Here is a 16,744-nt window from a genome sequence, read left to right as displayed (position 1 = left end):
CTTTCATCACTGATAAATGCAAATAATTAAACAGTTTTTACTTTGTGAGCCGTTAGCGTTGCCTACTCGAAAAAGAAGCAATATTGTTAAACAATATCATTCACGCCTATTTCGTACCGTAGAATCACTGAAGTATGCGTGTTTTTCTGTAGTCAAAAACAGACAACAGACTCCTGCCGGCCTTGTAGAATAAAAACCCATTTTCTAGCGGATCTGTTTCTTTCGAGCACCTGCATTACAAATTTCAGTTGCTTGTAATTAGGTCACAAACAAAAATGTTGCCCGCATATCTAACCAGTTTGCACTGCTCGCATGTAACGCTTTCGAGCACTCAAGTGCATTTGTTTCTTTGCGTTCATCCTTAGAGCTGTTTCATCATGTTGCGCCAACAACTTGCCCATCTGTTCTTACTTTTGCTTGAGGAAGTTTTAGCCAAGGCTGTACTTCACCCACGCACTTTTTACTTCGTATGCACTTAAGCCATTAATGCCCCCCCCCCCCCCCCCCACCCTCCCGATCGAATTTTATTTCGGTGGCTTGTAGTTTTCCCAGGACAGCGGGCTAAATTCTACGGTGTAATTGAATGTCAATGAACTTTGCCTACGCATAATACCCATAACATTCCCCTGTATCCACTAAATATAAAAAAGGCGACTCGTTTAGTTCATCAAGGCGTCTCACATAACGCGTGATAATAGAGAGAAAGGACGGTTCAGTAATTATTTGAAAAGGTCCTAATTATTCCAGAAACGTTAACGTTTTGCCACACATTGCACATAACACGACTCAAATTTAACCAAGTATGAACACGGTGTGACGTAGTCTCTCCTCGCGACATTGGGAAACAGCAGTTAACAACCACGTAACGCATTCCAGCACTCGATGAATTACATCGGCTGTTATTACAAAGTCTGCAATTGATGAACACACATGTAACTACGCATGCACGTTGGCTGCAGTATCCCCCCAATCGTCTTTATTTTTTAACAAATTTTGTCAATAGGTAGTATAGTTACAGAACGGCATGCTAATTTTTGCGTCGTTCGTAAAACACATTTATAACGTTCCGCAGCACTTGCATACACAAATTACTCGAAAAGCCGCAATTGATCGACCCACACACTCTGAGCTTTGCCTACACGTCCTCCCCCACCCCTTATTTTCACCAAATACTAAACACGCGGAGGAGGAGGGTGCAGCGGAACCATGAGGGGGAATGCGGAGGAGGAGGGTATGGCGAAAGCATGATAAGAGAAAACTTGATGTCAGGCACAGTTATCCTAAGACACTGGGAAACAGCGAATAAAGGCCTACACCACGTTTTAAGAACCTGCTGAAGCGATTTTTATAATGACTATAACTTCATAACAAACGTTTCAGCACGATCATTTGTCATAACGTTTCCCCCACTTTCACCAAATATGATCTTGGTGGCAATTACAATTCTCTTGGTAAATTGGGCTGAACTCTGGGCCATTTGTAAAGCACCCATAACCTTTCGGGGCACTTGGATAGGTAATTTACTCTAAAGGCTGTAATTAACCCACATACTTTGTACTTTGCCTACACATTACCCGTAACATTCTCCTTACTTTCACAAAATATAAACTAGGTATACCTCGTTTAAGTTATTGAAATGTTACGATCGGCCAGGGGAGTAGCGACCATTTCTAGGTTCTCCTGCCCCACTGCGACGAATCACTTCGTGAAGCTAACAATGCGACCCCATCGGACAGACTTGCGGCACCAGCAAGGTGAGACACGTTTGGCGGACCGAGTATTGTTTGTTGGTTCACTGTCGCCTTCATGGACCAAGGGGAGCAAGAAGCTCCAGGAAAAGGGTGTGCTAAAGCGTTTCCTCACGGACTTCGGTAACTGCCGCGGTCGTTTGACAGACGCTCCAGCTAACTGCGAGGTCATCCCAGGAACCAAGACGCGCCAGCTTGAGTCAAGCGTGGCAGTCCCCGTCTACAGAGCTCCCCTCCTTTGTGTGTTCTCACTGAACAATGTGCGGGAGTGGTTGTGTGAACCCTCACCCTTAACGCGGGTCCTTCGCGATTTTGAACGCTCCGACTGTACGGAGGGGGGCGGCAGTTTTCCCTGGCCTAGGGATCTGGGGAGGACAGAGGGGGTTTAAGCGAACTTTTTCGGCTCCTCAGGATGCTTCAATTCAGTCATGCTGGACTGATGAGAGAACGTTCTCCACTCTTCATGTAGATATTGTAAATAAGCCCAGTACTCCTCGTTCTCGATGAGAACATGTTCCTCCCTCTAACAACGTCCTTAGCGTGGATGAGTGGGACGACGGCATGGGCCAGCTACCCCTTTTGACATGCCCGACCCCAACTCTTACAGAAGACATCGGGAAATCGACTACGAACCTTGTATATTAACACATACATATATGGGAGAAACTGAGAGTAGAGTATTTACTTCCACAGCTCATAAGTATGCCAGAAACGCTAACGTTTCGCCACACACAATACTTAATTACCCCCTGTTGCGATCTCAGCGCTGACACCCGTTGTTGCAAATGGACCGCTGGCACGAGTTGTTGCAACTGGGTCGCAAGCCCCAAGGGTAGCGTTGGCCTGGCGGCCTGGGGCACAACTGGAAGCATCCGAAGGTCCCGGCAAAGCATGAGTCGACTGGTAACAGAACAACTTGTTTATTCTAGCATCGCAAAAGAGTGGGCGGTCAGGTCGACCGAAGTGGAGAGACGGGAGAGCACGTAACTCAACGGAAGAAATCGGAGCCTCCCTCTTGGCGTCCGGGGGCAGCTGCTTTTATACTCTAGCAGTTGAGGGGAAGGAGGAACGCCTCGTCAGAGGTGCACGTGATGCGGGGCACGGACAGGCTGAGAGACATGTTGAGACGAGTGTAGTGACGCATCCGCCGAGCCGGCGCCGGTCAGACCTCCTCGCTTCACACTTGGGGAGCTCCTCTCCCCAGCTGCCGCGCTTTGACAAGCGTGGGCACCAACATGCACACACACACACACGCACACTTGAAGACACGTGGCATTGAAACATGCCTGGGCGCGCTTGGCGGGGAGGCGTATCGGCGGCGCTGAACGGGCCAAAATGTCCGCCGCTTTGAACGAAGCCCCGGCGTCCGTTGCATCCGCGCCGGCTATACCGCGCGTCGTAGGCGAAACGTAACAGACCGCCCCGCCGGGGGAAGGAGATCCCGATGGTCAGGGGACTGCATCCGCTGTCCGGAGGGATGTCGCTCGATGATGCTCATAACCGAAGTCGGGCGTCCTTCGGCGTTTCTTGAGCGCAGCGCACAGAGAAGGCCTCGTTCTCTCGTTCAGGTTCACACAGGACACTGCAAAGTGACTTCGGGAGAGTCAGCAAGCACGAAACAACCCTCACCAAGTCCTGCCAGGCTCTTTCCCCTTTTATACCACTGCCTAGTTCCTTACAGTAGTCTAGCAGCACTCAGAACGCGTCCACAAATTGGAAAATTGCACTAGAAAGCACGTCATCACTTTGAAACACTAAACAAAAGCAATATGTTAAAAATCCTGCCTCAGGAAGAAAAACATCAGTAACAAAACAACTCTGAGGCTGATTCCTACGTTAGGGGCTTCGACTTAAGCCATCGGCGTTACCATTGAGACTCCCCTTTTTGTAACGCACCTCAAAGGAATATTGTTGCAAAGCGAGGCTCCAGCGCAGGAGGCGGCCATTTTTGGGAGAGATGGTCTGCAGCCATTGGAGAGGGCAGTGATCCGTCTCAATGATAAACCTCGAGCCGGCTAGGTAGCATGACAATTTTTGAACGGCCCACACGAGACACGCACACTCTTTCTCGGTGGCGCTGTACGCCTGCTCACGACTGGTCAGCTTACGACTAGCATACAGGACGGGGTGTTCCACTTCTCCATTTTCCCGTTGGCACAGTACAACGCCCATGCCTCGCTCACTAGCATCGCACTGAACAACGAACCCTTTTGTGTAGTCTGGCGATCGTAGCACAGGCTGGCTTGTTAGGGCGCTCTTTAGGGCGCTAAAAGCTCTTTCCTTTGTCTCGTCCCAGACGGCTGTTTGGGGCTCTGTTTTTCTTAGAGCATCCGTCAGGGGAGCCGCGATATCAGAGTACCTGGGGATGTACCTCTGATAGTAGCCGGCGACACCTAAGAACGACCGAATATCGGTCTTCGTGCGCGGTTGCGGGAAGTCTCGCACAGCGGCCACCTTTATTTCAGAGGGGCGGCGACGACCCCGTCCAATCACGTGACCGAGGTAGACAACCTCGGCCTGTGCTAACTGGCACTTGGGAGCCTTGACTGTCAAGCCCGTATCGCGCAGGCGGGTTAGCACTGCCCGCAAGTGGGCCATATGCTCAGGCCAGGATGCGGAGAATATCGCTACGTCGTCTATAGATACGGTAAAGCGAATTCTTGCTGTCCCCGCAACACTTTATCCATGAGGCTTGAAAAGCAGTATGGCGCGTTCTTCAAACCAAAACTCAAAACTTTAAGACGGAACGTTCCCATTGGTGAAATGAACACCGCATACCTACTAGCCTCTTCTGTAAGTGGAACCTGCCAATAACCCCTGACAAGATCTAGGGTGGAAATAAACTGAGCGCTACTCATTTTCTCAATGCGCTCCTCGATGTTAGGGATCGGATAAATTTGATCCTTAGTGATGGAATTAAGAGGAAGCTTTAGCTCGAGTGCTCCTATCTAAATACATGTAAAAGGAGAATTCGTTTTTCTCGGCAACCACTGCACCAAATTTGACGAGGTTTGTTGCATTTAAAAGACAAACTTAAGATCTAGTGACTGTTGGTTTCGAAATTTTGAGTTAGGTCGTGAATTTTTTATTAAAAATTGCCAAAAGTTGAAAATTTTCGAAAAACGAAACTATCAAGTTTACAACTCTGTAACTCAACCACTAAACATAATAATATAATTCTGTGAATTGCATCTAATAGCACATCTAAAGCGGACAAAATTGATGTGTTACACATGAATATACAAAATATTTAATCATAGGGAAATACAACTTTTGCAAAACCGTTGTAAGCGACGTAACAAATTCACGTAAGATGTAAAATGACATACTGAATTTGTCCGCTTTGAATGATCTAATGGATGCCGTTTACAGAACCGCGATATCAGTTCTTGATGCAGAGCTATGAATTTGTAAACTTCGTGCTTCCATTTTTTTCAAACGGTCAAATATTTGAAAATCGATTTAAGAAAATTCAAGCCCTAAATCGAAATTCCGCTTCCAACAGTCACTAGAATTTGACTTTCTCTTTCAAATGCAACAAACTTCATCAAAATCGGTCCAGGGGTTATCTCATAAAAACGTTTTTGCGTTTTACATGTATTTGAATAGGCCGCGTCGGAGTTGGGCCCGAGCTAAAGCTTCCTCTTAAGCCTGCGGTAGTCGACGCAAGGACGAGGTTCCTTGCCCGGTACCTCAACTAAAATCAAAGGGGAGGTATAATCACTCTCACCCGCCTCAATAACTCCGAGCTGTAGCATTTTCTTTACCTCAGCCTCCATAATATCGCTCTGGCGGGGTGACACCCGGTACGCCTTGGATCGTACTGGCTCTGGGGAGGTAAGTTCTATGTCATGAGTAAGGACAGAAGTCCTACCAGGCCTCTCAGAGAACAGACCTTGAAACTCTTGTAAGAGCTGGTGTAGTTCGGTTTTCTGCTCAGGCGACAGCGATGCAGTGGCGTAGCAACAGGGAGGGCCGGGGGGCCGTGGGCCCCGGGTGCAAGGGGCCAGCGGGGGGGGGGGGGGGGGGGTGTCATAAACGTCTGAAGACACCCCTAGCTCTTTCCGCCGGCTACACCCGGGGGGGGGGGGGGGGGTGACAGAAGACCTATGGGCCCCGGGTGCCAAACGACCTAGCTACGCCACTGCAGCGATGCTTTACTGATTAACCCCTTAACCGTTTTGGACGAGCTGTGCTCGTCCTTGCCAGGCCGTCCCCAAACCGTTTTGGACGAGTGTAGCTCGTCCGCGCTGAATACGTTCTTCCCTCCAGCGTTTCGGACGAGCGGCGCACGTTTGTGGCGTAGCTTGCATTTTTACTCGACAGATGGCAGCACTGACCGCTTAATTTCTTTTTCTTCAACCGCGTAAACTTTTTTTTTCGTAGGGCAACCTTGGTTTTAAAATGGCATCCAGTGGAGGCGACACGTGTATTGCTGGCCCGTCTTCTCGGAAACGGCGCTTTTCTTCGTCGTCATCTTCGTCAGACGATGGTGATTCAGACACTGATGTGTACATTGTTTCAGGGAGCGAGGATGACAGTGATGATGTTGTACTCAGCAGCTCTTCTGATGAAGAAGATGATTGCTCGGAAGCGAACTATGCGAGCGCGCGTCAGTGGATGAAGATCGACGTCACGAACATTCCTACACGACCTCCTCGGTTTCCTTTTCTGGCAGTTCCCGGTAAGACGTTCACTATAAGCTCGCCTGGTGACTTGCTTGAATATATTCAGCGTTTCCTCGATGATGAACTCATTTCAATGGTGGTCGAAGAAACTAACCGCAATGCTGCTGAGAAGGTGAAGGGCTGCGGTCCGTGTGAGCATAGCCGCGTCAAAAAATGGGTGCCGGTGACTGAGGAGGAGATGTGGGTGTTTCTTGGTCTCTTGCTGTTGCAAGGAATTGTGCAGAAGCCACGACAGGATTGGTATTGGTCCAGGAACAAGCTCTTATTCACACCTATTTTCGGAGAGGTGATGAGTGGCAACCGGTTTTGGTGCAAGAGCTGCAACAAACCGCTATGCGTGATCCCTTGTTTTGAGATTTACCACACCGTCCCAATGCTTCCTCGGTGAAGCAATCAACTTTTTGTCACCACAACTCAGTGAAAGAGTTCAGAAATCGGTGGCTGTGGTCATTCTTTAATTTTTATTGTTCATTACCAGCAGAAAGTTCCTTTTCTTTTTTCTGAGAAACAATAAACTTGAATATGCTACTTTGACTTCGTGTTTGCTTTAAATATTTTTTTAAGATCGAATACATGCTTTTTATTGCAATAATAATCGAAATCAGGAATAAAAAAAATAAGCAGTTTTGTGGAGAAATTCGTTGATATAAAAAAACGGTGAAGGGGTTAAGTCACTAATGACTTGATCGGTGTCTTTCCGGTTCGTCACTGAGCCTAGTCCCGGAAGCTCGACCGGAAGCTCTTCGGGAACGTTTACCATCATGCACACCACTGCTTCCCGTTGTTTATAGGGTTTGAGCAGATTACAGTGGTAAACTTTCTGTGCTTTCCGCTTTCCTGGCAGACTCACCACGTAGTTAACGTCCGACAGTTTTTGAACAATCCGTGCTGGGCCCTCCCACTGCACGTCGAGTTTGTTCTTTAGCGACGTGCGCAACATCATGACCTCATCGCCCACCTCAAAACGACGGGCCCTGGCTGTCCGATCATAATAAACCTTGGCCCTCTGCTGGGCCTTTGCCATTGCTTCACCTGACAACTCCTGTGCCCTTCTTAAGCGTTCGAGGAGCTTAAGCACGTACTCTACCACGACTGGGTCGTCGCCCCTGCCTTCCCATGATTCTCGAAGCATGCGAAGCGGAGATCGCAGCGAGCGACCGTACACCAGCTCAGCTGGCGAAAACCCCGTAGCCGCATGCGGCGCGGTCCTTAATGCAAACATCACCCCAGGCAGACACAGCTCCCAGTCAGTTTGTTGTTCAAAACACAATGCTCTCAACACGCGCTTCATGACGGAGTGGAGCTTTTCAACGGAATTCGACTGTGGGTGGTACACTGAGCTGTGTAACAGCTTTACCCCGCACCTTTCGAGAAAGACTGTCGTCAAAGCGCTCGTAAACACCGTGCCCTGATCTGACTGGATTTCCGCAGGAAAACCAACTCGCGCAAATATGGACAGTAGTGCATTGACTATCTCAACTGAGCTGAGTTCTTTAAGCGGCACTGCTTCAGGGAACTTTGTCGCTGGGCAGATCACAGTTAAAATGTGTCTGTACCCCGTGGCTGTTACCGGCAGAGGTCCCACTGTATCAATAACGAGCCGTCTAAAAGGCTCCGTAATGATAGGTACCAACTTCAACGGCGCCCTCGATTTGTCCCCTGGTTTGCCCACCCGCTGACAGGTGTCACATGTCCTCACAAAGTGGTCTGCGTCCCGAAAACACCCTGGCCAATAGTACTCTTGCAAGAGACGGTCCTTAGTTTTCTTAACTCCTAGGTGTCCGGACCACGAACCCCCATGCGACAAGCGCAACAGATCCTGACGGTAGCACTGAGGCACGATCAGCTGATCGAACTCAACTCCCCTGCGGTCTAGATACTTCCGGTACAGGACCCCACCTCTTTCCACAAAGCGAGCATTTTTCTTGGCGATACCTTCCTTGACAATGCAGCGTATGTTTTCTAGGCTGCCATCCTTCTTTTGCTCGGCTATCAAAGCCGCCCGGCTGACTTTTAGCAACCTATTAAGTCCGTCTGACGTAGGCACGATGAGCAAATCTGCAGATAGCTCTTCTAACTTTCCCGTGTCGGGCATTTCCTCTCCAGTATCTGGTGCCTTTAACGCTACAGGCTCAATTTTATTCAGTTCGGGCGTGCTCTGAATATCAGCTTGCTGCGCCTCTGACCCTTTGTCATTGTTCGACAACGTCGGCCCCGCAACTACCGCCTTTGCAGCGAGCTCCCGAACCTTCGATCTGGTTAAGGCCTGAACGCTAGCCTCACCAAACAAAAGCCCCTTCTCGCGCAGGAGGTGATCGGACCTGTTCGAAAATAGGTACGGGTACTGGGGGGGCAGCATAGATGACACTGCCGCCTCCGTCTCAAGTGCTCCGAAAGGTCCTTCAATAAGCACTTTTGCTACGGGCAGACACGCTATGAGCTTCCACGGCTTGCTTGATCCATGCGCACTCGCCCGTGAACATATCGGTTTCTACGTAAGAGGGGTGAACTACATCCATTGTAGCTGCGGAATCGCGAAGCACTCGGCACTCTTTCCCGTTCACGAGGAGGTCTCGCATGTAAGGCTCGAGAAGCTTCATGTTCTCGTCAGTGCTGCATAATGACAAAAACACGACTTTTGTTTTTGTTTCTGGACACTGCGCCGAAAAGTGACCCGGCTTCTGGCACGTATAACACACGCGCGCTTGCCTCGTCTCGAACCGCTTTCTGCGTTCGGCTTCGGTTGCCGCCGTTTCCTTACGTTCGGTCGGACTGCTTTCACTCGCATCCGAACTACGTGTGTCCCCCTTTGCTCTCATGGGCGTGAACTTCGGCCTCTCAAACTTGGAGCCAAATTCACCCTTTTGACCGTCCTTAGCTCCGCGAGCCCGACGCGTCACAAACTCCTCGGCTAGCTCAGCGGCTCTAGCCACCGTACTAACGTCTGGCCTATCCAAGACCCAGTACCGCACGTTCTCAGGTAACCGACTATAAAACTGTTCCAGCCCGAAACACTGCAGAACTTTCTCGTGGTCACCAAACGCTTTCTCTTCTTTGAGCCACTCCTGCATGTTTGACATAAGCCTGTAGGCAAACTCTGTATATGACTCACTTCTGCCTTTCTCATTTTCCCGAAACTTCCGACGGAACGCCTCCGCTGACAGCCTGTACTTTTTTAGCAGACTCGATTTCACTTTGTCGAAATCCTCTGCCTCCTCTCTCTTCAAGCGAGCGACTACGTCGGCCGCCTCGCCGGGTAACAAAGTGAGCAAGCGCTGTGGCCACGTTTCCCGAGAGAACCCCTGCTTCTCGCACGTTCGCTCAAAGTTAACCAGGAACAAACCAATGTCCTCTCCAAGCTTAAACGGCCGCATCAGGTCAGTCACTTTGAACAATACTCGTTCTCCTGCACCGTGTGCCTGACTTGCATTACGAGCGCGTTCCATCTCAATCTCGAGACGCTTCATTTCCAAAGCGTGTTGACGGTCGCGCTCTTTTTCTTTCTCTTGTTGCTCTCGCTCTTTCTGTTCTTTAAGTTCGCACTCCTGTCTTTTTGCCGTCTCCCTCTCCTCAATGGTCTCAAGGCATTCCGACAGCTCGTCATCCTCAGCTTCTAACTCAAGAATAGCCCTTAGCAGTTCTGGTTTTCTGAGTTTGTCTGAGACATCCAGACCCAACTCTCTTGCGAGCTCCAGCAATTTCGGTTTGCGCAACGACTTCAAATCCATGGCTGCTATGAATGCTGCTTTCTCTACTGCCTACTATTGTCTTGCCGCAAACTAACCCGGCAGCAACGACAACCAGAATTACCAGCTCTGTTTCTGACACTAACAAAAGCCTGGCAAAACTCAGAAGAAGAAAGTCCCGCACTCACCAAACCTCGCAGCCAAGAATTCAGCGCAGTCGTTCCGCTGCAGGCAACCAGTCATCACACAGGGCTCGTTGCACTGCTCCCGGATGGTCGTTGTGCTGCTCAGCATACAGTCAACCGCATATCTTCGCTGCTGGCCTCCGTTGTCGCGATCTCACCGCTACCAGCCAGTTGTTGGAATCCCACCGCTGCCACCAGTTGTTGGAATCTCAGCGCTGACACCCGTTGTTGCAAATGGACCGCTGGCACGAGTTCTTGCAACTGGGTCGCAAGCCCCAAGGGTAGCGTTGGCCTGGCGGCCTAGGGCACAACTGGAAGCATCCGAAGGTCCCGGCAAAGCATGAGTCGACTGGTAACAGAACAACTTGTTTATTCTAGCATCGCAAAAGAGTGGGCGGTCAGGTCGACCGAAGTGGAGAGACGGGAGAGCACGTAACTCAACGGAAGAAATCGGAGCCTCCCTCTTGGCGTCCGGGGGCAGCTGCTTTTATACTCTAGCAGTTGAGGGGAAGGAGGAACGCCTCGTCAGAGGTGCACGTGATGCGGGGCACGGACAGGCTGAGAGACATGTTGAGACGAGTGTAGTGACGCATCCGCCGAGCCGGCGCCGGTCAGACCTCCTCGCTTCACACTTGGGGAGCTCCTCTCCCCAGCTGCCGCGCTTTGACAAGCGTGGGCACCAACATGCACACACACACACACGCACACTTGAAGACACGTGGCATTGAAACATGCCTGGGCGCGCTTGGCGGGGAGGCGTATCGGCGGCGCTGAACGGGCCAAAATGTCCGCCGCTTTGAACGAAGCCCCGGCGTCCGTTGCACCCGCGCCGGCTATACCGCGCGTCGTAGGCGAAACGTAACAGCCCCCAGTTTTCACCAAATATAAACTCGGTTGCGCGTAGGAACACTGAGAAACCATACTGATAACGGCCATATAACGTTTTCGGGCACTTGCTTAAGGAGTTTTCGAAAGGGCTGTATTTAACTGGCGCTCTCGAAGCTATGCGATCATGCATCACGCATAATATGCGCCTCATTCCCTCAGAATGTCAACATTGTGACATGCCGTGGGTTCTTTCAGAACATTGGGCAAACTTCCTGCCCGGTTCTTAAAATGCGCTTGTGATGCTTTCGGTACACGTCGCCCATAACATGGCCCACATTCTCTGCAAATATAGAATTACTACCACCTTTGGTTCTTTCGGGCTAGCTCAATTGATGGAGTTTTAATAACGTCACTACACAGGCGCAAATAATGAAGGTTTAGTAGTTGTCATTTAGCCCTTAAATACCCAACACACCTAACAATTTTTTCTGCATCGTTGCTAGCATTCCCCACATTCTCTCTAAATATAACTTAGTTATTAGCTGCGCAATTAAAAAAAACAGGGACACAAGTAAACGAAAGATTCAAAAATATTAGCAAAACTAAGGGCACACGCTAACCCTCTCCTTCTGTCTTTTTTTTTTTTTTTCAAGTGCATTGCTAGTAACTAAGTCATGATTTACGAGCTAGCCCATCAGTACGCCATAAAGAGGCCCTAAATATACATAGTAATATACACAGAGAAACTAAAGGGCGAATATATATATACATATACATATATATATATATATTTTTTTTTTTTTCATGCCGGAACCTCAGGACCGGTACGTCAGTGTAACGTCACGGTTTTCAAGGTGTTTCCTCTCATTTGCGGAGCTTTGGTGTAATGTAAATTCTCGAAACTCTCTAAATTCTATTTTTGACTCAATTGATGACTCAATGCAGCCCGTGTTTACCAATAAAAACCTAACTAGTTTCGAGCAGACGCTGTCAGAATGCATGATGGCTCGTGTCAGTTGGTGCGGGAACTTCAGGGCAGCGTCGCCACCTATGTTCTGGCTTACCAAGTCTCGTCTCAAGCTTTCTTTCATTTTTTTTTTGTAGTTATTGTAGAAAGACAATTTACAAGCGCAGCTCAAACTGCTTTGTTTCTTTGGTGTAAACATAACCTGCGTGAATTATCTCGTTCAGCCGGAACACCGCTAATACACGCATATAACGTTTTCGAGCACTTCTCGTCACACTAACAGCTTCGCTGTAAAAGCTTGCATAACAGTGTGAACATTTAGCAACATATTCATTCTCTATGGATAGGAGCTGTCCATAGAATTAGAAATGAAGGTTAGTTTGCTAAATTCCTCTTTAATGCGCGTTTACCTCTATTATTAGCATTCACAGAAACTAAGTGAAAAATTGAATTTATAAAGAGCCCGGAGCATGCTCGCACCAACAATACTATAACAAGCTTTTAGTCAATTGAAGGAGTTGAGTGAAAAGTTAGGGACAACTTAAACCTCAGATGTGGGCGACAGAAGCCTGGCAATGATAGCTTGGGACGCGGGGGATGGATGGTTGGACTGAAGGGGGTGGGGGTTCTATTTTTTTCGGGAAGATTCAGGGGAGAACTCGCTCCCCTCCCCCCGAAGTCGGCGCCTATGGCCGGTGGTACAATCAGCGAGGTGCTGCCGCAACGCATGGCGCACCCTCGTATGCATCCTCCTCGAAATTAGCAGTGGTCAACAGACGTTTGAGACATGCTTTTATTCCATGTGCATCTGACGCAGGATGACAACCTCTGCCCTGCAGGAAGCTTCGGTTCACGGTCTCGGCGCAATGGTGGCGCGCAGTACGTGTTTGCCCCGGAGTCCTCACCCAAAGCGGCTATGAGCAAAAGTTGAACGCGATCATTCATTCAGGGAGAGGTAGGTATTTATAAGTGTATTCTAAGTTACGACAAATTATATATATATATGTATATATATACGTATTACTTGAACACATGGTGCGTCTGTTCGTTCCTCGGGCACCATCTCCGGTGCTGCAGTGAACACATTTTGAAACTTACCGCCCTGACACCAAGTCATCTGCACGACTTCTGCGCTTTCTTCCTTTTGACGTCCTCGATATGTTCTTGCACGTTGCACAGTCAGGCGCCATGACAGCGGGCGCGTTGCTTTAGCATGTAACGCTATAGGTTTCAGCGTTACCAGTTTTATTTGCCTGAAATTTGGCCTAATTGTTTTCGGTGCATATATTTTTATAGATAAAGTATCGCTAACATTTGTCGGTTAATATTTTTTTTGCGCCTATCTTACCACTCGCAGTCTATATCTGTAGCAAGGGCAGCCTTGCAGTGATGCGAGTATTAATTAATAGAATGCATGCATTTGATATTTGGCCACAAATCGAGTGAGAGTTTATATGTAACATTATGACGGGAAAGGTATAGATACGCTCCTTGCATAGAAGTGCATGTAGGCCCCCAGCTGCAAGTCGATCGCCGTCTTAGCTCTCTGGTACGATTTCTTTCACAGACAGCTTTCGGGAACTCCTGAAAAAAAAATTTGTACATTTTTTTTTTAGTTTTTCTTCCCCGGTTTAAAATGAAAACGCTGACCATAATCTATAGCGTACGGAGCGACGACAGATGCGGCTCTTGTGTTTGTAACTTAACATCATTATACGTATAGGCGCAGGCTGTGTGCACTTAATTGGAGCAGTTGGGATCTAGATGCATTTTTACTTGACACCTAATTTGGGACTATCCGACGCACGCAGTGGTACGAGCCAAACATGTCGACGCATCCACGATCAAGGACTACGAGAGCTGCATCCCACCAGAGGCTCGCAACTGGCGGCCCGTGCTCGAGAGTCCCTCTTGCATGGCCTTTTCCAGGGAGAGCGGCCGCGTACTCAGACTCTAGCCTTGTCCGCGGCCAAGGCCCTGTGACCGCGGCCAAGTTCCAGTGGTCCAGTTTATTCCCTTCCCCCAAAACAGGCTAAGAAGCCCCATTTCTGTTACAATAAAGAATTCGGCAGAAACACTTAAGACTACTTACGTGTGGGAATGCGAAAGCATTTCAGTCCCTTTGGTGAAGTGCTTTTATTTTATACACTCATGACGTGGTGCCACCTCCTCCTTGTTGGCTGCGCTGTCACGTGCACAATTACGCACGCACTAGGCACACCTAGCGATGTCGCGCTACACCTAGCGACGCCGATACGTGCGACATCGCGCAAATGCACACCTAGCATTCGAGCGATGTCGCGCGCAATACGACCACGCGACGGCGGCAATTAGTGACGTGTTCAGTGACGAAGCCAGGACATTTTTTCGGGGTGGGTAGGTGTGCTTTACTAAACGGAGCAATAGAACAGCGAAAAAAAGAAGACAAACACCGACCGTGCGCCCCTTGCCGGTATGCACTTTCTTCTTCGTGATTTGGGAGAGTGAAAGTACGCTTAATTCTGCAGCCCATATGGGAGCACGGCGCAGCGTATTGGGGATGGGGGTGGGGGATGAAAGATGAGGGGATAGAGAGGGAAAGGGAGAGTAGGTGTCAGGCAACATACGTCAGCATCATTCAGGGGCGATGGCCGGCGAGCGAGGCAGAGGCCCATGGGAGGCCGAAGTCTAGTGGCGGTCTAGGAGTCCGTTTGTGTACACATATTCAAGCAGTCTTGCCCGTGCTGGAAGGTGGTAGCGACCGGGAAGAGCAAGTGTGTTTCTGAGGTAGCCGGGAGTCCGTACCGTCGGTAGGGGGCACAGACTGGAGCGCGCTCCTCAGCTAATGCAGGACAGGTGCAGAGTAGTTGCTCGAGAGTCTCGACGTCACCGCACCTTCTGCAGGCCGTCGAGGCGATGCGTCCCTTGGCATGAAGTCTGGCCGCCGTCCACATGGAACCCGTGCGCAGACGCAGGAGTGTGGAACGGTCCCCTCGCGAGGGACCGTTCTCAGGGAGGAGTTCTGGGGCTCGGTTGGTAGCTACCCTGTTATCCGGATGGCTAGAAGTGAGCAGCTGTTTTAGTCGCTGTCTGGAGAAGTCCAATTAACGACAGGATATTTCAAACACAATTAGGGGGAAAAGCAATATAAAACGCCGTGGTAAAGATCACTGAATACAACAAGAAATACAAAAAAGAAAAAAGGAAGGAAATGCATACACGATGGCAAAAAAAAACACTCGGTACAAAGCATGTAGATGCACTTACAATGCGTCAAAGGCACAAAATTCGGTTTTTACTCAACATGCGTAAAACTGCGCTTCAAATGAATTACAAATGAGCCATGATCATGTATAGAAGCGATTTCTTTTGGCAGCTTGTTCCTGTGATAAATAGCAAGAAAGAGCGGTTATTGTCGAAGGAGATTCGTACGCGCAAATATGGTACGCACTTTGAAGGGATGGTCGAGGCGGGGGAAAATTTTTTGCGGGGGTTTGATATGGGATGCCGTAAAGGATGACGAGGTATGATACAAGCTGTGGAAGTGGGAAAGCAGTGCTAACAGTCGTCGTGTTTCTAGAGAGGGTAATTGGAAGGACTCTTTGATAGCCGTTGATGCTGGATGTTCTAGAGAAGGTTTTAGTGATGAAACGTGCAGCTTTATTTTGTAAAAATTCAAGCGTGTTTATTAGCTAAGTCTGATTTGGATTCCATATTATGGAAGCGTATGCAATCTTTGAGCGAACTAGAGCTGTGTAAGCTAATAATTTAGTTGACTGATTTGCTAAATACAAATTTCGCCTGATGAATCCAAGTGTTTTATTTGCTTTCGAAATTATTTCATCAATGTGATCATTCCATGTAAGGTTTGAAGTTAAATGGACGCCCAAGTATTTTAATGTCGACACATTCTCTATGCATATGTTGTTCATAAAATATGAACTTAAGTGAACGTTACTGGCTCTGGTAAATGTCGTTGTTTTTGTTTTAGAAACATTAATTTCCATTTGCCATTGCTCGCACCAAAGTGAAATTTTGTTTAGGTCGGCCTGTAAAATATTAGTATCTTCAGAGGTGGTAATTTGTCTGCAAAGAACGCAGTCATCTGCAAACAATCGAACTGTTGAGGTCAGGTTGTTACTGATGTCATTAATGTAAATTAAGAATAAGATTAGTCCAAGTACGGAGCCCTGAGGAACGCCAGATTTAACTTGTGCTAAAGCGGAAAACTGATCATTTACGGAAACAAATTGGTAGCGATTGATTGAAAAACTTGAGATCCAATTAACAATTTTACCATGTATGCTAAGTTTCATCATTAAGCGAGAATGGGGAACTTTATCGAATGCTTTCTTGAAGTCAATAAACATGGCATCGATTTTCATGGAATCGTGAACAGCTTGATGAAGATCAGTTATAAGTTCAAATAGTTGTGTTTCACAAGAGCGTTTTTGCTGAAATCTATGCTGATTATTAGAAAAAAAGTTATGTTCAGATAAATATTTCATAACTGCGGAAGATATGATATGCTCAAGTAATTTACCTGGAATACTAGTCAAGGATATAGGTCTATAGTTTGAGGGCACTGATCGGTCACCTGATTTGTAAATGGGAGTGATACGACCGATCTTCCAGTCATCTGTTACAATTCCTGTATCTATTG

At 48.3% G+C, this 16,744-nt stretch overlaps 1 protein-coding gene across 1 annotated transcript in view; it reads left to right on the top strand.

The window, feature by feature from the left end:
• LOC129380472 (uncharacterized) overlaps positions 1–14,179 on the top strand; it is a 482,520-nt gene extending 468,341 nt beyond the window's left edge. The window contains exons 8-9 of the mRNA XM_055061532.2: positions 12,920–13,057; positions 13,914–14,179. Of these exons, the coding sequence (XP_054917507.2) occupies positions 12,920–13,022 (103 nt within the window). The 3' untranslated portion in view covers positions 13,023–13,057; positions 13,914–14,179. The remainder of the gene's footprint in view (positions 1–12,919; positions 13,058–13,913) is intronic.
• The last annotated feature ends 2,565 nt before the right edge of the window (positions 14,180–16,744 follow it).

The sequence above is a fragment of the Dermacentor andersoni genome, chromosome 1, assembly GCF_023375885.2.
Source record: "Dermacentor andersoni chromosome 1, qqDerAnde1_hic_scaffold, whole genome shotgun sequence".
Classification (NCBI taxonomy): Eukaryota; Metazoa; Arthropoda; class Arachnida; order Ixodida; family Ixodidae; genus Dermacentor; species Dermacentor andersoni.
Note: the sequence above shows the minus strand (reverse complement) of the source record. Positions and strands in the feature narration are given on the sequence as shown.